Here is a 23,177-nt window from a genome sequence, read left to right as displayed (position 1 = left end):
TTCATAAGAGGTTTCTCATTATCTCACCAAAAAAAAAAATGCTAGAAACCTGAAATTAGGTCTCAATCAAAACTATACCATCCCTTTAAACAATCGATAGAGTACAAGAGAGGAGAGGGAGAGAGAGAAATAGAAATTGATGACAAATATGAAAAATAGGTGGCAGGGTGGGCCATCCATTCACAAAAGATATCTGCGTACTTTACCATCATAATTGTGATATAAATATCTTTGCGATCCAACAACTTGCAGGAAATCATAACACAACAGACCATTTCGTGATGCAATAAGATCAATCATCGTAATGTCGTCTGCGTTTACATAGACTGACAACATGGCTTACTGTTATCAAGATTACATACATATTCATTATCATAACTGTAATTGATACAGAATACAAATGTGAGAGTTATCATGCGGAAAAAAGCTGATTATAATCGCCATTGATACAACTAGCTTGGACAATGTCATGTTTGTTTTGGTTTTTGCTTTGTCTGCTTTTTGTTCGATATTTTTAGGAAGTTGCTTGAATAATAAAGAGCAGACATCCGCCCATTGTCGGGCAGCTTATACGTCACACAATAGTTGACACGTGACTTCGTCTCCTTATATGTTCAGCATGTTCAGGCCACCATCTGCCATGGTCACGTGATGGTAAGAAATCAACTCAGTAAACCTGACACTATTCTTCTCGAAATCCCGATGAATACAGCGGTCAGATCATATCTAATTGTATACAACGAAATGTGTTATTTACGGCTTTCAATACTGAAATCAGGCGATATCTTAGTTGAGACCGTGTTCGACAGAATGGATGCTCACTTTCCCACTGTAAAGTCCAAGTACGAAAAACAGAAGAAATGGAAAGATTCTTGCTGCTGGTGAGGAAACATCCTCCACGGAGTCATAAGAAATTGCGAAGTGTAGATTGTCCTCCGTGCTAGAATCCGGCTTTAACTTTTGCGGTTCTTCTTTCTCTCGTAGTACGCAAATTCCTGATTTTAAAAAAAGAGAATAATGAAATAAAGGCATAAGATATTGAACAAACACAGCTTAGTAATTATACACTTTAAGAGACTGCTTGTGACATTTGGGTGGAGAAGCGGATCGAGGTGGATCCAATTAATCAATTAAATCGAATTACTTGAAAAGAAATTCATCAGCAAAACCAATTTTGCCTTCGACATGATATCAAAACCGTGTTTATTCTTCATGTTCCCTTTTCTACTTCAGTTTCCTGAGAAGTTCACAAACAAAGGGAGCGATGTTAGAAGTGAGATTTCGTCGTCCGGTGATGCTCCTTATTCCGAAGGTTCGTTACTCCGAAAATAAAATAAGGTTCGTAATTCCGAAGACTGGATAGTACGACAATGGAATAAGGTTCGTTAATCACAGAGTGAAAAAAAAAAAAACTATTAACGAGCCTTCGGTATTACGAACCTTATCTTTTTTTTTTTCAGATTAACGAACCTTGGGATTAACGAATTTTATTTCATTGTCGGAATTACGAACTTTCGCAATAACGAATCTTCGGAATAAGGAACTGTAAGTTTAACCAGCGTCGTCATAAGCACTTACTTACACAGTTACTGTCTTATATAAAGCAGACAAACCATTCAAACACACACCCAAAGAAAAGTGTAAACTGGCAAGTATGTGAAAATGTGTCTGTGTGAGTGTGTGTATGTATGTAGAATGTTTATGATGGAAAGGTCTTACCTATAGTCAGGATAGTCCCTTCAGTATTTACATACTGTTCTACCAAACGCCAGAGGACTCACGCCATTATTTCATTTCCCATGATCACTAGGGTTCCCATTTTTACAATTTGCTAAATGAAAGCATTATGAGAAAAGAACTTGTCGATGTTCAGTAGCTTAGCATTCATTAGAGGCAGTGTACAGACAAATAAAGCTTGTACAGAAGTACCATGATACTCACGATTAAAAACATGGCGGCCATCAATGTCGCCTTTGTCCTCACATCCAAATCTGTTGGGACTGCAAAGGAGAGTAAAACAAAAGATTTTACACGTTTTCAGCAATTTTTCATCAAATCATCTCGTCTGTCACTAGAACTGTGTTATGATCAAGTGGAGAAATGCTGTTCAGCTTTAAATTGTTTCGCTCAAATCCATAAACGAGTTAACCTTTACTAGACAGCCATGATTTCTATATAGTGATTCCCTGTTGCTTCCTTCATTGATTCTGTTTCATACAACAAAAACAAATATAGAGAAGCTGATATCTCTTTGGACAATAGAAATGGTTGAAGTGAAGTCATACTCACAGGTCATGCTGAAGTTATCTGCCTTGGTATACATCTCTCGGACCCAGCCTCCCCACTGCTTGCTGATCGCACCGATGTTATTCTTCAAATCAGTCGTTTTCACCTTCAGAAAAGCGGATGTAGCATCAAGGTAGATTAAGAAATCAGATTACTTTGTTTAAAGAAAGGAATTTGCCTAGAAAAGACACTTATCTTTAGATGAAAACACTGTTATTTACGTAATTGTTTAGCTCAAATCCGGCGAAATCAGACCAATTTTACGGATAACTTTGTCGTCCATTCCAACGCCCGGTCATCCAAGGACAGAGGTATTACGAGCACGTCACAATGGTGAAGGATCAAGGCCTGAGTATGACGTCGCATGACGTCACATCTCGTTTGGTATCAATTATTTCCATTGTTTCTTCACCTTCTCAAACGCTTTCTAGTTAACACAATCATTTGAGAGCAACATATATGTCTATCAACCCACTACAAATACATGTAGGTTCACGACAGCCATATAAAAAATACTCTTCGTTACATCTGCGTATTATCCTTTTGAGTGATTAGGAATTCAATTAACTTTCTTTATAATGTTTCTGCGTGTGCTGTCGTGTAAGTAACGCAACTCACCGTAACGAAGAGAGAGAAAGAGAGAGAGAGAGAGAGAGAGAGAGAGAGAGAGAGATAGAGCTAGGGATAGATATATATATAGAGAGAGGGAGGGGGGGGGGGAACAGAGAGGTGAGAAACTCCAATACACGTACCTCAAAGTTCACGTCGTCCGTGCAACAGATGGCCTGACACGGGCAGCAGGGTCCGCGGACTTTGAGAACTGTGTTGCCTTGGTGATCGAGGATGTCCAGATGATCCTTCCACGCGCTGATACTACATCCGGGTCAGATTGAAATAAAGCATAAGATGCGATGATGCGACGAGCTTCTTGTTACTTTTAAAACTGGAGAATAACACGACTCATAGATTTAGCGCTCACCTGAGCACTCGTCCGTCAACACACTTTAACTGAGGCAAACTATTTAAAAAAAAAATCTTGAGATTTGGGGATTACTGCAGACGCCTTGGGCATTACTCTCATAATTTGGGGTATTGGGAAACAGCCTGAAGGGCCCTGTGGATTACCAACGTCATCTGAACAAACTATTTTATATTCCCTTCCTGAATCGGTGATTCCTGGCAAGATAAGTCAAAATCTAATCCCTTGTTTTCCAGAAGAAGATTTTTTTAAAAATCGGAAAATGTTCTAATTGGGAGTCTATTGGGCAGCACCCAATAGGGCCATAACACTATCACCAGTTGTACAAACTACAATCTCCTCTTCCACCTGTGGTTTCTGTCAAGCTTTGTCAAATTCCAGCCGCATTTTTTTTTTAAGGAGATGAATGCCAATAAAAGCAAACAAAACAAATGAATACTGAAAATATTAAGTGAAAAACGTTTATGTAATGCGCACTTCTTACAACGGATGCCAGACTATGAGCGCTCACAATAAGTTATTGAATCAGCTCTGGTGATCTGGTGACCTACAATTGTGCCCAGGTTGACAGTATTTCTTGTTTTGTGGTAAGGCTGCTATATAGTATTTCATTGAGTTTGGGTCTAAGTCGAAAGATCGAACTTAGGATCTTACGTCTGTCTGACTGAGCCGATCACTGTTCCTGGAGGTGATTCCACATCGATGGTATAGGCGCAGTAATTGATACAGGCACAGCACGGCCAGCCAGCACAACACTTAAAAGGACGTACAATCCGCATCACCTCCTGGTTGCCACAAAGGTAGAGAACAAAGTAAGTTTACAGTAATGACGATAACAATAGTCGCTATGGCAACAGTTAATGATTAATAATGACGGCTGCAGTGATAGCTTTAATATGTTGAATGGTGATGACGAGAATGATGGCTATGATGATGATGATGATGATGATGATGGGGTGATGATGATGATGATGATGGGGTGATGATGATGATGATGGTGGTGGTGGTGGTGATGGTGGTGGTGGTGATGATGTTGCTGATGGTGGTGGTGGTGGTGGTAATGATGATGATGGTGATGGTTGTGGTGATGGTGGTGATGATGATGGTTATGATGATGATGATGATGGTGATGATGATGACAATGATGGTGATGATGATGATGGTGGTGGTGATGATGATGGTGGTGGTGGTGATGGTGGTGATCGTGGTGTGACGATGGTGGTGATGATGGTGATGGTGATGGTGATGGTGATGGTGATGGTGATGGTGATGGTGATGGTGATGATGATGATGGTGGTGATGGTGGTGGTGATGATGATGGTGATGATAATGAAAATTATAGTGGTCATGATGATGGTGGTGATGATGATGATGGTGGTGGTGGTGATCGTGGTGATCGTGGTGGTCGTGGTGTGGCGAAGGTGGTGATGATGGTGATGGTGATGATGGTGATGATGGTGATGATGGTGATGGTGATGATGGTGATGATGGTGATGATGGTGATGGTGATGATGATGATGGTGGCGATGATGGTGGTGGTGGTGATGATAATGATGATGGTGGTGGGGATGATGGTGGTGATTGTGTGGTGATGGTGATGATGGTGATGGTTGTGGTGATGGTGGTGATGGTGGTGATGATAATGGTTATATGATGATGATGATGATGATGATGGTGATGATGATGACAATGATGGTGATCATGATGATGGTGGTGATGATGATGATGATGGCAGTAATGGTGGTAATCGTGGTGTGACGATGGTGGTGATGATGGTGATGATGTTGATGGTGGTGATGGTGTGGTGATGATGATGATGGTCATAGCTTTGAGAATGTTGATTATGTTAACCATGATGATGACGGAGCTCGAAACCATAGTGATAATGATGATGATAATAAAGAAAACCCGATGATGTTACATGTATTTTTTTTTTTTTTACTATAGGATGACAATGCCGATGATTAAAAATGGTGTTGGTGATGATAAAATGTACAATGACGCAAGCAGTTTTGCAGATGAGGACAACGATGATAATAGAGTTGGAAATAAAGACTTAAAAAAGAATACCTGGATGAATGAATCAGATTGTAAATAAACCTTTATGAAATGGTATCGACAGATATAAAGATGTAAGGAATGTTAATTTACTTTTTTTGCAGATGTTTCGCAATAACAAAACTGATGTGCAGTTTTGCGGGCTCTTTCACTCTAGGTCATATCATTACCTATCTTTTGATAAACGTGCTTATACTGGAGATACCAAGTTTATGAACACTGACAATGAAAATGATGAACATTACAGAAAGATGACCATATAAAACAGATGTAATGCGATAGAATGATGTTCGACTCTAAAAAGTGATGGTATGCATCACCACGATTTTCAACATTGTCATCATCATTCTCATTTTCATTGTTATCATATTATATCTTAATAGAGTAAATCTAAGATAACGCAATTTTCATATCTTCGAATATTACTGCATTACTCGTGACCTGGTGCTCAAAAGAAGTGAGGCACAAATGATATTCGTTTTGATAACTCTGAGTTGTCTGAGGTATTGCAGCTTCCACATAATTAGAACATTAGGAGTAAATAAGTGTGTTTTGTCCAATATTTACTGTCGTTCTTTATCTGTATAATACTTATATTTGACAATAGAGTAAGATTTGTAATCATTTTTTGCAAAGTGCAGAGTTAATTGACATTTAATTAGTACAATTTGACCCCTTCGCCACTTTAATGTTTCTGTTGCAGATCCAGTGACGTGACGTGTTTGTCGACCGAGGACACGAAACCTGAAAATCCTAACATGACGAGTCCTTGATAGATATCAGTCTACAGTCTCAGCATTGTCGGTTGATGATGGCTATTGCATTGAAATTTGACAAAATAACGAACACTAGGGCGTGATTTTGGGGTATAGAGAGTATAGTAACCACTTAGGTATCTGTGTTCATGTGTGCATGGCGTGAGAGTCAAGTGCTGTATTTGAGTGCTGCGCTTGCTTGTCTGCTGAAATTACTGGTTTAAGAGAACTTTTCATACCTGTTGGGCGAAGTCGACAAATTTGAGCGTGAATCCACGTTCTTTTCCACAGCAATTCCTATGACACGGCTCAGACTCTACAGTGAAAGAGAGGATTCAATGGTGGAAAATACAAAACACACTGACTTGGGACAACTCTTCCCCCCTAACAGACTCATACTGTCATACATGTATTATTATAGCAATTTACGATCACATTTACAACGTATATTACATCATATTTGTATATGCAGGCATATAGGGATAGGTTTTACTGCTATTAATGTGTATTCAGCAAACTTCGAGAGTTTGTTGTGTGATTACGTCACCTCAAGGTGAGAAAGACTTCTTTCTTACATAATAAGATCTCTGTGTGTACGGGTTATCTGTTAACATAGGCTGTGTCGAGACGTGAATGTATTTACTTATCATTGCTTATAGCTTGATCACGCCCAGTAATACTGATTACGTGCATAAACGCTATGACGTGCGAGGGTTCCTTTTTTCTATCTATCACTCGTTCCTTCAATATCCTCCATCATGTATTTCTCTCTCTCTTTCTCTCTCTCCCTCTCTCTCTCTCTCCCCCTCTTGAGTCATCTTTTCTTATTTCTCCGTTAATTTTTCATCCATAGCTTTTCCAGATTGAGTCAACAAATGTTGCACATTGTTCATCCCAGTAGCGTATTTCAGTCTACCACTTTTCATTATTTGTCGATCTCTCCCTCAGACTTTTATCCGAATCACGTGACCACATCAAAGCAAGTTAAAGAGGAAATCCAGTCAAAATATGAGCTAGTCTGATAAAAAAATGGTAAAATCTTACGCGTTCAACAGTAAAACTTTCACTGAAATCGGATGAAATATAAGGAAGTTATGACATTTTGAAGTTTTGTTTATTTCTGCAAAACAGTACTTGTACTGTGGATATAAATATAAAAATGAGTGAGCTAACCATGTCACGTACCCTCACATTTTTCCATTGATCGTGTTTAAACAATGACGAGATTCAATGCTTCTGTCATTGAAATCTGAAACATGATGTTATTCCTCGTTGAATAACTGCAGAATGGTGATCAATTAGATATACGAGGATTTGAGCCTCGGACGATTGCATTTGAATGGAAAACTGGAAATTTCAAAATTTTATGTACAAACTATATGGTAAGTTATAAGGGAATGACATGCTTCTTTGCAATTTGCATATTCATATTGACTGTTCAAGAACTGTTCCCCCCCCCCCCCGCAAAAAAAAAAAAAAATAGCGAAACTTCAAAATGTCATAACTTCCTTATTTTTCATCCGATTTCGATCAAAATTATACCGTTGAACCCGTCATATTGTACTCTCTCTTATCAGACTAACTCATATTTGGACTGGATTTCATCTCAAGGATAAAAGGTCTCCTTACGAGAACTTTTGAGAAAGACACAGGCTCATCTCAACATCAGGACTGCTATAAGTAACATCCGGTCCATTTCCTGTACGTACCCAGTTAGATGATATAATTATGATATTTTGATGAAGTTCCATATACATTAGAAGATACATTTTGTATTAACTTTAAAGCGACATGATTGGAGATTATATTTGAAGAGTTTGTTTGCAAAAACCGATAATTCCATATTTGCCAAATGGAGATATTTGCGATTTAAGGTCAAGAAAAATAAAGAGAATAATAAGAAAATTTTTGCTTCTTTTGACCATAACTTAAAAAATATGCCTTTATATTATGTAGTGAACACAATATCATTTAAAATTTATTTTGTACTTTACGACAGAGATCGTACTTCATAATCTTCAAAAATGGACTTATCAGTTTTTGCAAACACACAAAAAAATCAAAGGTAGGCCTATTTTCTATCCGTAAGATCTGTCAACTTTGAGCTGAGCGTGAGATACCCTCACAGAATAGTATATCCCTGAAAGTTATACACTGTGACATCTTACCTTCAAAAGCGTAGTATATCTGTTGTCCCATGGAGTTTTTGATGACATACTTATTCTCCATCTCAAATGGGGTCACGACTGCGGTGGAAAAAGATGACACAGGACATTATTTTTCTTTATTCCTGTAAAGCTTGATTTTGAAAATCATGAGATGTACATGCATTTCTAATAACCTGCAAAATTCGCATTTCGACACCGTTCATGCCACATGCGAGATTTACGTACAGTCTGACAGCTATTGGAGTAAAAAAAAAGAAGAAGAAAAAAGTAACCTTCGTTAATTGTCTTTGTCAACTGTCATTGTATGCGAATGGAGTTGATAGTTTCTCTCGGGTATCAGTGTCACATCTTTTCCCACGACCTTCTAGTTCCCAGTCGTAGAGATTGTTTGAAATTAAACAATTATCTCTTACTATACGTTTGATTTCGATTGATACCACTAATATCATTAAAAGAACGAATTATCAAGATACACATCTTTTGAGGTCTCATTTCTCGGCGTATTTTTTGTATGTTTTTTTTTACATCATGTCATTTGACTGAAGCAGGACCATGCAAGCATTTGATGTGTAGACTGTGTTGATATATAGATAGAATATCCTAAAATACAAATGATCTGTTTAATATTTAGAAAGACATGAAAATGCTACGATAAACTTGTGAATTAAACAGAATGCCTATACGAGAAACGTCTTACTTTCAAATAGCTCGACGACCTGGTGTATGAGAACCTGATCGACGAGGGCAAGATATTCGAGACCAGGGGGACAGCCGGTGACCCCACCTGGCATCTCCATCCACTCTACAGGAGGTGCTGGTGGCCCCATACTCACAGTCTATCCAGTTGTCAAATTTAGGGGAAAGAATTAAGGATGGAGGGAGAGAATAGGTAAGATTGTGATTGGCAAACTCTGTATAACCCTATTTATATCACAAAGGTTGTAAATAGTGACGAGAAATAAGTACGAAAGTAAGCATGGTAAGGCAAGAATGAGCTTGGGCAAAAGGTTGACAAGATGAATACTAATAGTCTGCAAGAGATATTTTTTAGCTTGCCAGGTCATATTGCAAGAGACATTTTTTAACTTTCCAGGTCATGTAAAGTTTTATATGGTTTATATAGCAGGAAGATGATTCGACGGCTCACAGTGAAAGTCAGTTTGCTCACTAGGAATTCTAATCATTCGTCTTCTCATCGTACAATCCTTTTTATTCACCCAAATGCTCAGTAACATGCTTTCATAAATCATGTCGCCTCTGGTCTGTCATTCACACTGACACCAAACTGACTGTTTGTATCCCAAATTTCGAGTCGTCACACCTCCTATTCTTATTATTCTCGATCGCTCATTATTTTTCACTGACAGCAGAGCAATATCAACAATTACAATATTAATGATGATAATAATAATAATGATATTATAATCATTTAAAGCCGTCTGGATGAATATCTCCTCACTTTGTGATCGGTCAGTCTTTGTCTTGAATGATGTAGGTAGGGACAGAGCAGATAACAATTCAGTTGGCAAAAATATTTCTTTTCTTAAATGGAATGGGCAGAAAGATAGAGGTTGAAAGATAGCAGTATTTTCTTCGTTTTATTATGACATGTGACCATGATCTATTTTCATTGATAAAGATTGATCTATCACATCCGATCTATTGAATGCCTTACAGTATCGAGAGGGGATAGTTTCAAAAAGATACAGCTTTTGTGCGCAGATACTGAGTGCGCTGTATTACAATTTGTAATATTTCTAAGCCTGAATTAGTTACTTCCCATACCTGAGGGACATTGGAGGAGTATTTGTGCGTCATGTTAGCAGCTCCTGGGCCCGAGGTTGGCATCTGGACCGTCTCTGTCGTACCAGCGAGCTGGATTTCGATCCATGGCTGCGGAGTAGCGATCGGTGCCTGATCCACCGGGGGCGGCAGCGAGGCTTTCTCGTTTTCTCCTTCCCTTTGTTCTAATTCCATGATGCTCTTATGGTCTATTCAATGAAATTGTGCATATATTCATTGATCCTTGGGGAATATTGTAGCCTATCTATTTCAGTTTGAGCTCGTAATGGTGTTCGTTATTCCCGAGGCTCGTTATTCCGAAAAATGTAATAAGCTTCGTTATTCGGGAAGTTTCGTTATAATACAAAGGTTTGTTAGTGTGTTAGTACGTACCTTTTTCCTTTTACATTTTGGTATTAACGAACCTTAATTCCAACAACGAACAATACCCTTCATTTCTTGCCTAGGTAATGACACGTAAAACGAATGAATGAAAAAAAAAATACTTGTGCAGTTACAATTGTCAAGGAGGTAATTGATCGATATATTACGGCTCGTCACACCTTCTACAGAAAGCAGACCTGCACAAAGTTCTGGCAGAGCGTTGCTACGTTATGATTAACTGTTTTGTTGCTTTGAGGTAAATCATTGGCCTATTTTCGAGGATATACATTCGGCTCGCATATCTAGTGAGTAAAATCAATATACATTCAACGTAAAATTGTCATCCATAAAATATTTACCAGTTGCATTTTAATGGATAATGCCAGAGGTTCATTTCACATCATAATGCCTCTCGAAACCGTTACAATGCATTTGCAATTTCTTTCGCGATGTAAAATAAATGAAATGAAATGAAATTAAATTAAATTAAATTAGATGAACCTGTTTCTAATACTGCGCCCGTTCAAATTTCCCTGATCTGAATCAGACGGTGCTTCCTGTAAGGGCGAACTTTTCTTCTATTCGTTGCGTCTAGTTTTCTGTCCACCTACATCGTAAACTGGTTGTGAAAGAGTGTGTGTAAACACCGGCTCCTGCAATGTTTTGTTTGTCGATGGTCTTTTCTATGTATAGAAAGGAATGCATAGCACCAGCCGCTCTGTCTCTGATGTGTGATCTTATTCTACGCCACAGCGAATTCTGTAGGATGTAGTTAAAAATAGAACCAGGATTTACTCTATGCTGATTGCAGACAAGCTTTAACAATGTAGGCCTACTGATAGCATGTACTCGTTAGACGTGTCAAAATAGTGGAGAATTGATTATTGTGGTAGTGCAGCGACTCGTTGACCTAATCATTGTTATGGACTCGATCGTTCCCACCGTGTGCGCTCACAAACACACACACTGGATCGAGCTGTGATTATGAATGCTTCCCTATACCCGCTTTTCTATACAAACATTTTCCACAGACACCTACCCGAGTATCTTCGGGACTAGTCTTCATTGGGTTAAAGGGATAGTAGAGATCTAGTACAGTATTGGTGGAGATGAGAATTGGGCTTTTAAATTTTTGCGAGATACCAAGAAAACACTTTTGATATAGCACAGAGCATACCATTTTAAGAGGAATTCAAAGTTTATTTGATGAAAATTGGGTTTGGAATAACTGAAACATCCAAAAACAAAGTACTAGTAAAACAAAGCGATCGTTACAAAGTGTGGGTCCCACACTTTATTAGAATCGCTCTTTTTTGGATATCTCAGCCATTTCAAAAACAATTTTTATCAAATAAACATTGAATTCCTCATAGAATTACATGCTCTTTCATATTTCATAAGAGATTTCTCATTATCTCATCTAAAAATGTTAGAAACCTGAAATTAGGTCTCAACCAGAACTCTACGTTCCCTTTAATCATTTCTCGTGGGGTATGAAGTGTGCAGTGTACCATGCACAGAAAAAAAGCTCCCAACATTCGGCAACAATACCCACGGCAAAGTATCCCGTCCGATTCTACCGAGTGGCGGAAGCCTCTCGTTACAGTATTGTCAAGGCGTAGAGCTTCCCCAGCTGGCATTACACCTAAACGACAGTTTGTACCCGAATACAAACGCTGTATACAGAGGAAATTGCGTAACGATTCGTTTGATGGGGTTACTGTACTAGGTGGCAATCCAGTACAATTTGCAATTGTACATTTTGTACGTACCTTCGTGTGAAAATGTAATCATATAGCACTAACAAGTACAGTAACATCATAAATAATTTAAGGAAAATGGGAAAAGGCACGTTGTGTGGGGTTTTTTCGTGGATTTTCACTGAATTTGGATCATTTAGGGTTGAATGCTTCTATTCTGATTAATGTCACTAAGTATCTGAGAGGTGAGCATATTATTAGGCCCTAAATCACAATTCAGCTTGACTGAAAGCAGCTAGCTGTAACAGAGAAAATTACCACCGCAGGCACCACAGCTGTTCGATAAGACTCAAAATCAAACCATTATTCCTATGACTGCCACTTCATACTTCTACTTTTCTTCTTCTCTCTGCTGTTTCGTCTTCTTCTGTTTCTTCTTCTATTTCTTCTTCTTACTATTCACTACATATTTACACAGTCACGATGGGCTATCATGAGTGATAAGCGCAGGTCTCGATCATAAGGATAGGGTGTAACGGTTAGACCTATATATACAATCTGTACAACTTACACTGTACAGTCCATATTGCATTTTGATCTATAACAAGGTTCGATCGCTTATGCTTCCTATACCACGCTTATTCACGCAGTGTTAATCAGAATCACAACACAACACAACACAATACAATTAACACGACATCATATCTTTATGTAGCACCACCAGCAGTGTTGTTTGGTGAGCTAGAAGCAATACTTACCCGATTTTATTATCAAGACGTAGACAGGCTTTAGACCAAAAAGGTGCTCTCCACTCACAGTCTGATGTGGGGTTCGAAAGGCTTAGGCTTGGTGAGACTCGAAGAATGGGGATGGGCTCTTTGTTACGTCATAGCTCTGTTTACTGTGCGAATACGTGAAGGTTTATGAAGAGTGGCGACTCTTTATACTCTGGACGCTCATGGGTTTGCGTATATGTATCGTTCGTGTACATCAATCCTTTAGGCAAGGCCATGTGAAAGACGGCAGTTGCGTACGCCTTATCACACATATTAAGATTCCTTTCATTTATTTTTTGTTTTATCGGAAATATATCATTATCATATAGCATGTTATGTTCAGTTTTGGTGTGCAAAATTATGAGGTTGTAGACATATATTATCGTTATGATATCATTATTGTCATTATTATTATTATTATTATTATTATTATTATTATTATTATTATCATAAGTAGTAGTTGTTGTTGTAGTAGTAATAGTAGTAGTAGTAGTAGTAGTAGTAGCAGTAGTAGTAGTAGTAGTCTTGTAGTAGCAGCAGTAGTAGTATAATCAAATGGTACTACAGTGTGTATCATACGCAGGCTGATGCACATAGTCAAGGGAGAGAGAAAAAATACATACATGTACACTTGACTCTCTTGTGTAGACATGATACAAGCGAAAATGAAACAGCTGTAGGGTCCTATGGTTGTATGGTAGGACCTTTTTATAAACATTTCTGACTTCTTTATCTGTTTGAAGATATTCTGTTCTTGCCATTTTCTCGGTATTAGAATAAAATGTTTCCCGGTCTTGTTTTGATAACTTTGGATTCAATAAGACAAAGTCAATGTCATCTTTTAGAATTCTGATGACTTTTATTGTTTCAAGCAAAATGTCAAGAAAGTTTGGACAATGACAGCAGTGGTATTACCCCAAATCTCACCAATATTTCATCATTGAATCTGTAGAGTCTCATATTCTCTGGGGATGAGTTTTGCATGAATCTAAAGTTGAATTTCAAACACAGTTGTTGGAAAAAAGATCCCGAAAACAAAAAAGCTTCCCCCCCCAAAAAAAAAAAATTAGTTCTGTTCGTTCAAGAGCGCCATTTTAGCTTCTCATCCTAAGGTCTGCATTGGAAAACAAAGCAAAAAACAAACAAACAAACAAACAAACAAACAAACAAACAAGATTCTTTAATCCTCTACTGACTTTTTAAGTTGCTATTATTTTCGGAAGAACGTTCTCTTTGTAGTTGATTTAAATGATGTGAAAGAAGACCATCATAATGTTTAGATAGCCCGGTATCAATAGCTTTATTCACGCACATAAATCATCAGCGCGGTGTTAAAATCACGCGGGATTGAGATGCGTTAATATTGTCGTATGGTTAAAATGACAGGTATTGCTGGATTGCTGATTAATAGATTATGGGTAACCATGTAATCTTAGTCCCTTAACTTTATTTGTGTTGTACAGTGAACTCAACAACATGGACGAAATGGTGAGAAAGAAACATTATAGGCAATTAACTATAGATACCGGTACTTATGCTATTTTCAGTGTATCATATGTTGTTGTTGATATAAAGATGGTTGAAGCGAATTCAATCAGCATGTTGAGAAGGAATACACAAGTATACACTTGGTATAGTCAAAATCAGGTGAGATATTTTGAAAGGAGTAGTCTTTTACAATTTTGAAAGATTTCCAAGAATAGGCCTATTTTCAGGAGAAAACAAATCAACTTAGAACTTCATAGTGCTCTCAAGGTGTGTAAAGTTGTGCCTCCTTTTGTTTTCTGCTCCAAGGTATATGGCAAGCTCGATGTGATGATCCGAACAGCCATGACAGCTGAAACAGATGGCGCTTGATAACACTGCTTGATAAGCGCGCAGGGCGACCTCAGCGAGCGTTACCATGACTACGGACTGGGCTGTCGGCTTTCAGCATCAGCAGATGGATGCTGGGAGAGGCGTTGGCTCATCGTCGCTCACTCGTTGACTCTTAGTCACATCAGGAGACATAGCATCATCTGCAACCGGTGATCGACCTCGTACTCGTCCGTTAACTTCTTAGTACCTTTTTTGTATTTCATTAGCCAGAAGCATGCGTGAAATCGTGCATATCCAAGCTGGGCAGTGCGGCAACCAGATTGGCGCCAAGGTAAGTGCGTTGGGGATATTATAAACATGGCTACTGAGGAGATGATGTTTGAAACGTTGCACACGTTGTCCTGGAGGGGCTCGTTGATAGCGCCCTGGTGTGCAAACATCAATGGTGTGTATGGCTTGATATAAGCTCAGGAGTTAGGCCATGTGTAAGTTTGCATATGTGCGGAGTTACCTTTACTTCTGAATATTCTTCAACTCTGTAATATTCTCGCAGATAACAAGCTCGATTTGACGCTTTATATGCAAATCTTCCAATAACAAGTTTCATGATTATATATCATAGTTATATGTCGTCTCTATGAAATCATCCCAGATTCTTTTTCCCCCTTTTCTCTCTGTGTGAACTCTTTGGTCCCTTTGATTTTCCCTTTTAGCGAAGATATCTTTTTGTCGTTGATTAAAAATGGATTAATTCAATTCACAATCTATTGAGAGCAGTATTGAGTTATCGTGATGCCTGTTCAATAGTAAAGAATGTTTCATGGTTTAAAGACTCATCAGTCAACACTATGTTATACACAAATGATGACACTGCTCTCTTCTAAGTTTTCATCTAATCTCAACAGTGGAAACTATTGCTATATCTTTACTGACAATAACGCTGCTTAATACTTTTTTTCTTACATAAAATAAGAACGTTTTCATTAAAAGAAAAAGAGAGAGAAGCAGATTTAATCGACTGCTCCAGGTAATTGTATTTCCAACTAGGGTGAGAACACGGAACACCGTTCGAGTGAGAGTTGGGTTAAAGGTAGGGGATACCTTTTACAGACCTCCCAAAATGCAGCAAAACATTAAATATGAACCTCAGGGGACTTCCTTAGGCCACTGCTCAGAAATTTGGAAGTCAACAGTTATCTAAAATTTGAATAATGCACAAAACTCAACTACTCAGTAGTTCTGTGTGTCAGCCACACTTAAGCCTTTTTGTTGCATTCTTCTGTATTTGTGATCTATAAACACAAATCTAAAAGTACAAGAGCTGATGTTAATAACATATAGAGTGTGTGGTAAGAATGTATATAGAAATGTTTGTAAGTGTCGATGAACTTTCTTCACAAAATATACATGATGGACACACATGCAGTACATGGGTCTGCAAAGGTAGCCTAGTAATGTACTGGAATTTACGGTGAGCCCCGAAAACAATTCAATTCAAAATCTAACCATCAAAAAAATGTACTAAATGTTACCTTCCACTTTCAATACTTTATGGGAGTTTCTAAAATGATATTCTCTTCAACATACCACTGTATTTATACAACTCTTCATTTAAGGCGTGCAAATGGGATTCCCTACCTTTAAAGGCTTAATTGACCATTTGCAGATAAAACAAAAACCCAGCATTAGTGCTTCAAAATATAGTTCTAAGATGTGAGATAGGGATAGAAACAACCAATGTAAAAATTTTAACCAGTATAATCGATATTAAGTATTGTTACATGTACAGAATGTGAAAAATAGTTATCCATATAATGAAAATGTATTCACACTAAACCGTCTACAGTTATGGTTTAATGAGAAAAATAGTGATATCTCCGTATTTCTAGGCTTTAATGCAAACATTTTATTTGGTAGGATGTTTTGTAATATAACTGACTTACACATACGCATCAAAAATCACTGCTCCCAAAGGCAAACAGGACCTTTAAGAGCTTTATTCTTTCATAAACACACACACTCACACACACGCACACACACACACACACACACACACACACACACACACACACACACAAAATTAATCGCTCAAATTATTTATTATATTCATCTGCACAAGTAATCATGACGGTCTACCCTTTGTGAATATGTCCTTTTTACATTCATCAGTGGGTGTGGCAGAAGTCGTTGTTTGGAGCTTACAGGGTGTTAAATATGATGGAAGTATATCATTGGTGTGTCTAAAACGATTCTCCAATAGTTTCATATCTTTGATAGACGAAGATGTTTGTAATAGGACATGCAATAAGATTACATTAAAGACTCTTTCATACCCCTCCTTCCTTCTCCTTCAAGAATGTATGTGATTATTATTTAGCTTTTTTTTTACTTTGATTTATTTTAGATAATTTACTTGTGGTGCAAGTTTCCACAGAGAGAAGAAAGATCTCGTATCAAATACTCAAACTCCACAATATCTCTCAAGTTGCCCATGAGGGTGTTTCATGTCCTTGGTATCCGAGTGATAATATAGCAAGCCTTCCCGACACCTAAATGTGTGTATGTTACGACATGATAGCGCTCAACATGTCATAGCCGCCCCTTCAAAAGGGGATGGGGGGGGGGGGGCGGGGGGGGGGGGGGGGGGGGGGGTTGACAGCCAGATACTATACTCAATGCAATATTGATGTGCTCTCTTGAATAAAAGTGCCCTGTTTCATTTGTGTTTGCGGGCAAATGGTTCAGACCGCGCTGCAGGGTTACCATGGTGATATACATTACGCTCAGAGAGAAATTCAATTTTGAGTACTAGTCAGCATTAATGAAGCGTTTGTGATATGCGATGAAGAGAAAACTAATCGATGTGCATGAACGGATCGAGGAGCTTGATGCGGAGCGGCGTCTTATCACGCACCATTCTCATTGACGGAGAGCGTCTGTTCAATGATGCGTTGTCATGGAAACGGGACGTATAACCTTGACTCTCCCTGGCGTCGGCGCGATAAAAAGCACACCATCAGCGCAGCATATACGAACTTTGAATATTAGTGTCATCAATTAATCATGCCACTAAAAGCCACAAAGTAAGTTTAGTTGTTGTTTTTTTCATCCAGCGATGAAAACAGACAAAGTACAGTGCACCGTGAACACAGAACGAATAATAATCAACCACCTGCGCTTTGAGGATTAGACCAGTGAGATGAGAAGTTTATGACATGGCGGTAAAAGATCGCACCAATCAGTTTTTTTTTCCTCACCCACATTTCAAATCAACTAGTAGCTGAATACAATATACAGGATGCAGGTGTCCTCTGCCGAGGGAGGAGAAAGGAGGACATCCTACTGGGAGATAAGAGAGTTTATTCACACTGTGATTAGATGGATGGCCTCTTGATTACCCCGGCTGGTATTGTCAAAGATGGCAAGAGACACAATCATGTCAGGGATAGAAAGTGAACTGACCGTCCGTGTCGGTGAAATCTGACAGGTTTCTTTGACCCAATAGTTTTGACATTATTATGTACAGCAACTATTTAACACTGGGAGCAGTTATTAAAGAAAATTTGAAGAATTTGATGCATAATATATACGTACACAAATTTTGCAATAAAGCCGCAAATATAAGGAGATATCGCTATTTTTTCGATAAACCGTCACGGTGACGGTTCATTCTAGAAACGATTTTAAATTTATTTATTTCAGTTTTATTTCCACAGGGTAGTCTCATCAAGACCAGCAGGTCCTGCTCTTCCAGAGAGCCCTGCCCATGATAAAAATACATAAACATTCATCTTAACACAAAGTTAATCTTCATACATTATTGAACAGTAAAACATTAAAATCTACACACATGAATACTTATCATAATCCACACAATCAAAATGAAATAAAATCATCTCAATAGATATATTTCATTACATAAAATAAAAGTGAAATAACCCATCCCCTCCCCCCCCCCCCAACAAAAACTAATAATTACAAACCCTCACGCCTACGTACGTACACACAATGCAGGCCACTTGGCGCAGACACGTTGGTGTACCAACCCGAAAATCTAACCCTGCCATTACTCCCGCACACGCACGCACGCACGCACGCACGCACACATGTATACCGTTACACACACACACACACACACATACACACACATTTACATACAAACAGACACACACACATGCACACACACATCCGCGCGCACACACACATGTACACACACACACACATGCACACATACACACACGCACACGCACATGTGCGCCCACACGAACACACACACAACTACACAACACACACTCGCTCATACATCGTCCCATACTTTCTTACACTCCACTTCCAAATGCATAGCGAACTCATGCATGACACATAATGTACCTGTATGGGGGATGCACACACACAAGCGGGAAGGTGAGACCTCCGTGATTACCCGTGCGCCTACACTGTGCGTACACTCATACACGTGCTCGCGTGTTATACACAATAATTTTGTATACATACAGTACGATAACAGTCATTCATGCAGAGACTCCAACTCTCCCGTTTTCGACGGGAGATCTCCCGCCGAAAGCCCATTTTTGCACAATCTCCCGTTCTCCCGTTTGAGATTTGATTTCTCCCGCCCTGGCTCTGTGTCTCCCGGTGGAAAGGATTTCTTACTTATTTCTATCGTATGTTGAAAAAACAAGCCTTTGATAGCACCAGAGAACATCTAGAATCCTAGGAACTTCGCGCTTCTCACACATCAACTTGGAGTCTCCCGTTTGCTAGGGGTTTCAGGCGGGAGAATCTCCAGATCAGAAGGCGCTTGGGTTGGAGTCTCTGTTCATGTGCGTGTATAAAATAGTAAGATTAAAAAAACAAAACAAAAATGTCACACGTCTACGATCTTTACTTAAAAACCTTCATAGAACAAAGTGGTATGGGGAAATCACCTTCAACATGCAAATAAAACTATTGTTCACATTTTGTATATTTAACAATAGGCCCACTTAACATTAATTATACTTTCATGTTGGTTGTTTTCATCCCTAGCTATCTCACATTTTAGAATTATTTTAAAGCACCCAAGCTGTGTTTTTTTTTTTTAATCTTCAAATGTTACCATGGGGCTTAAATAAAAAGCGCACACTAAAGCATACACACACACACACAAACACACACCCGTTCACCTCATCATGTACAACACTGCTGACAGATCCAAAGTAATTCCAGTGAATTTTTCCAAATGATGATGACAACCATGGCCGTATAGATATCCGAGTACAACATTTCCCTCTTTTATGGGTATTTCAAATCAACTGTCTCACGGGTCGGATGATATGAATTGGTTTGTCTACAATTACAAGTTGTTTGTATATGACAAACAAAAACGTACACATTTGATTTGATGTTCGATTGAAATTGCACTATCTAGGAGTTAAATTTGCGAATTGGAGCATCCCAGGGTCCTTGATGTCATTTAACCATAATCAGATCGGTATTCGGTATTTCATGGGGGAGTGGGGATATCAGTTCACAAAGCAGCGTACTGGTCAGGCGAGGTAAGATCAATCACTTAATTAAGGTTGCACACATAGCTTAGAAATGCCAGGGAGGTGAGACAATCACCTCCCTGGAAATGCCAACCCTTTGCCGTCTTACGTGGCTTGTTGACAACCATTCTGGCTTTCCATTTAATGCGTGGCTTTGCTGATTCCTTCTCTGATCAGTCGCTGCTATCATTTAAAGTCGCCTTCCTCTTTGCGATAAAATATCATTCAAATCTATTTGCTGACTTCTTATCGGAATTATATTTAATAACACAAAACTAGATCGCGAAAAAATCGTGTGGCAGTGAGTTGGTTTTAGATTACCGCCGCATTCGTGCTGACGTTTAAGCATTCAACGGTAAAATGAGCTGCCTTTTGTGAATTTGTGCCTAGAAATCAGACATACTTCGACTGGTGAGCGACTGTTTGCTCAAATCGACCAACCCATTATGACATGCTTATTGAAACCATGTTCATTCTATACATGAGACGGACTCATGTATACCACATTGAACGAATATACCATTGGGAGCAAAGAGAGAAAAATATAGTTTCTTCCTGATGTCAAACTGGCACAAAGGTACTGAATGTTGTAGTCATGGAAACGGCTGAACAATATAACTCGCTCGTTTTCCTCGCGCTCTGTTGAGCAATTTTCTTCTAGTGGATAATTGTGTCTCTGAGAGCTGTGGTGACCATGATACTTATCGGATACAATATCACTGATATTGACTTTGTTCCATGAACGTCGGTTGACGCGTTAGGGATATAAAATATTGTATAATCATAAAGGGAATTGTTAAGAATCAGTCCATTACAACAAGTACACTGTCTTTTGCTGCCCAGCAGATCTTTCATCAAATACCAGAAAAGGGAAACCAAATTAATGCGTTACTACTGCCAATTGCAACGGCACATGATGATGGAGATAATTATATTACACCGATAAGACGATGATTGTTATAAACATTATTAGTATTATACTCTTAACGTTATGGACAATAGTGCGAAAGATGGTGACAATGATAATGATAAATACTATCATTTTGACTACTATTATTGATGCAACATATTCTCATTTCAGTTCTGGGAGGTGATTTCTGACGAGCACGGCATCGATCCGACCGGAACCTACCATGGCGACTCCGACCTCCAGCTAGAGCGTATCAACGTCTACTACAATGAGGCCACTGGAGGCAAGTACGTCCCTAGGGCGGTCCTCGTCGACCTGGAGCCCGGCACTATGGACTCGGTCCGATCGGGGCCCTTCGGTCAGATCTTCAGACCGGACAACTTCACCTTTGGCCAGAGCGGGGCAGGGAATAACTGGGCCAAGGGTCACTACACGGAGGGGGCCGAGCTGGTCGACTCCGTGCTCGACGTCGTGAGAAAAGAGGCAGAGAGCTGCGACTGCCTACAGGTAATTTGACGAGAAAGTCCTCGTTCAGTCATTAAGTGTTGGAGTGATCCATGATTTACATTGACAACATGTAGATCGTTGGGGGTTTCTTTTGCCACATTTTAGCCAGGACTGTTCAAGAACACTGAAGTCTAAATGTTAACTCTACCATGATACATTTTCCAACTCACTTTTGTCGATTTGTGATCAATTTTCGAATGTTTTACGTTTTCCATTTTTATTTTATTGTATATTGGATCAGGACCATTAAGAAATATCCACATCATCAACTACAGATACAGCCATGCAGTCTGCTGTCATTATTTGCAATGATAGTTTCAAAAATGATATGAGATACCGCAATGTTCTGCCCCATAGAGCTCTATATCTTAATTTACATGTTAATATTTTGCTTCCTTCTGCAAATACAAGAATAGCAGTGGAATGTTGTTCCTTAAAAATTTCTATAGGATAATGCTAGATCCTTTGTCCTTAAAATCTGAGATATATTCATTACGTAAGGCAAAGAGATTACTGAAGATATTCTGTACCCCTTCCCTCTCTCACCTTCTTTCTATTTTTTTTTTCTGCTCCAGGGTTTCCAGTTAACCCACTCTCTGGGTGGCGGTACTGGTTCCGGTATGGGAACCCTGCTGATCAGCAAAATCCGTGAGGAGTACCCGGATCGCATCATGACTACTTTTAGCGTCGTTCCATCCCCGAAGGTGTCCGATACGGTGGTCGAGCCGTACAACGCCACCTTGTCCGTCCACCAGCTGGTTGAAAACACCGACGAGACATTCTGTATTGATAACGAGGCCCTGTATGATATCTGTTTCCGCACCCTGAAGCTAACCACACCGACCTACGGGGACCTGAACCATCTAGTGTCCGCCACTATGAGCGGTATCACCACCTGCCTTAGGTTCCCTGGACAGCTCAACGCAGATCTCCGCAAGCTGGCAGTCAACATGGTTCCCTTCCCTCGTCTCCATTTCTTCATCCCAGGCTTCGCTCCTCTAACCAGCCGTGGTAGCCAACAGTACCGCGCCCTCACCGTTCCCGAGCTGACCCAGCAGATGTTCGATGCCAAAAACATGATGGCCGCCTGCGACCCTCGCCATGGCCGTTACCTCACCGTTGCCTCCGTGTTCCGTGGTCGCATGTCGATGAAGGAGGTCGACGAACAGATGCTGAACGTCCAGAACAAGAACAGTAGCTACTTCGTCGAGTGGATCCCCAACAACGTCAAGACCGCCGTCTGTGACATCCCACCACGGGGTCTCAAGATGGCAGCCACCTTCATCGGCAACAGCACCGCCATCCAGGAGCTTTTCAAGCGAGTCTCGGAGCAGTTCACCGCCATGTTCCGACGAAAGGCCTTCCTCCACTGGTACACCGGCGAGGGCATGGACGAGATGGAGTTCACTGAGGCTGAGAGCAACATGAACGACCTGGTGTCCGAGTACCAGCAGTACCAGGACGCCACCGCTGAGGAAGAGGGAGAGTTCGAGGAAGAGGATGAGCAAGAAGCCGAAGAGGCTTGA

At 39.6% G+C, this 23,177-nt stretch overlaps 2 protein-coding genes across 2 annotated transcripts; one reads left to right on the top strand and one right to left on the bottom strand.

Annotated features, from left to right (window-relative positions):
- Positions 1-953: 953 nt before the first annotated feature.
- Positions 954-10,223, bottom strand: LOC139708846 (phospholipid scramblase 1-like). The gene is made up of 9 exons (XM_071620806.1): positions 10,032-10,223; positions 8,944-9,082; positions 8,247-8,324; positions 6,318-6,394; positions 3,920-4,050; positions 3,039-3,159; positions 2,290-2,392; positions 1,942-2,000; positions 954-995 (listed from the first exon to the last, which is right to left on the bottom strand). Exons 1-9 carry the CDS (start codon positions 10,221-10,223, stop codon positions 954-956), a joined length of 942 nt encoding a protein of 313 aa, XP_071476907.1.
- A 4,715-nt stretch (positions 10,224-14,938) lies between these two features.
- LOC139708830 (tubulin beta-4B chain-like) lies at positions 14,939-23,177 on the top strand. Its single transcript, XM_071620788.1, has 3 exons — positions 14,939-15,037; positions 21,316-21,651; positions 22,227-23,177. Exons 1-3 carry the CDS (start codon positions 14,981-14,983, stop codon positions 23,175-23,177), a joined length of 1,344 nt encoding a protein of 447 aa, XP_071476889.1. The 5' UTR covers positions 14,939-14,980.

The sequence above is a fragment of the Diadema antillarum genome, unplaced genomic scaffold, assembly GCF_040938485.1.
Source record: "Diadema antillarum isolate AM-2024a unplaced genomic scaffold, OU_Dant_1.0 seq00001377_RagTag, whole genome shotgun sequence".
Lineage (NCBI taxonomy): Eukaryota > Metazoa > Echinodermata > Echinoidea > Diadematoida > Diadematidae > Diadema > Diadema antillarum.
The sequence above is the reverse complement of the archived record's forward strand: the minus strand, read 5'-3'. Positions and strand labels throughout refer to the sequence as shown.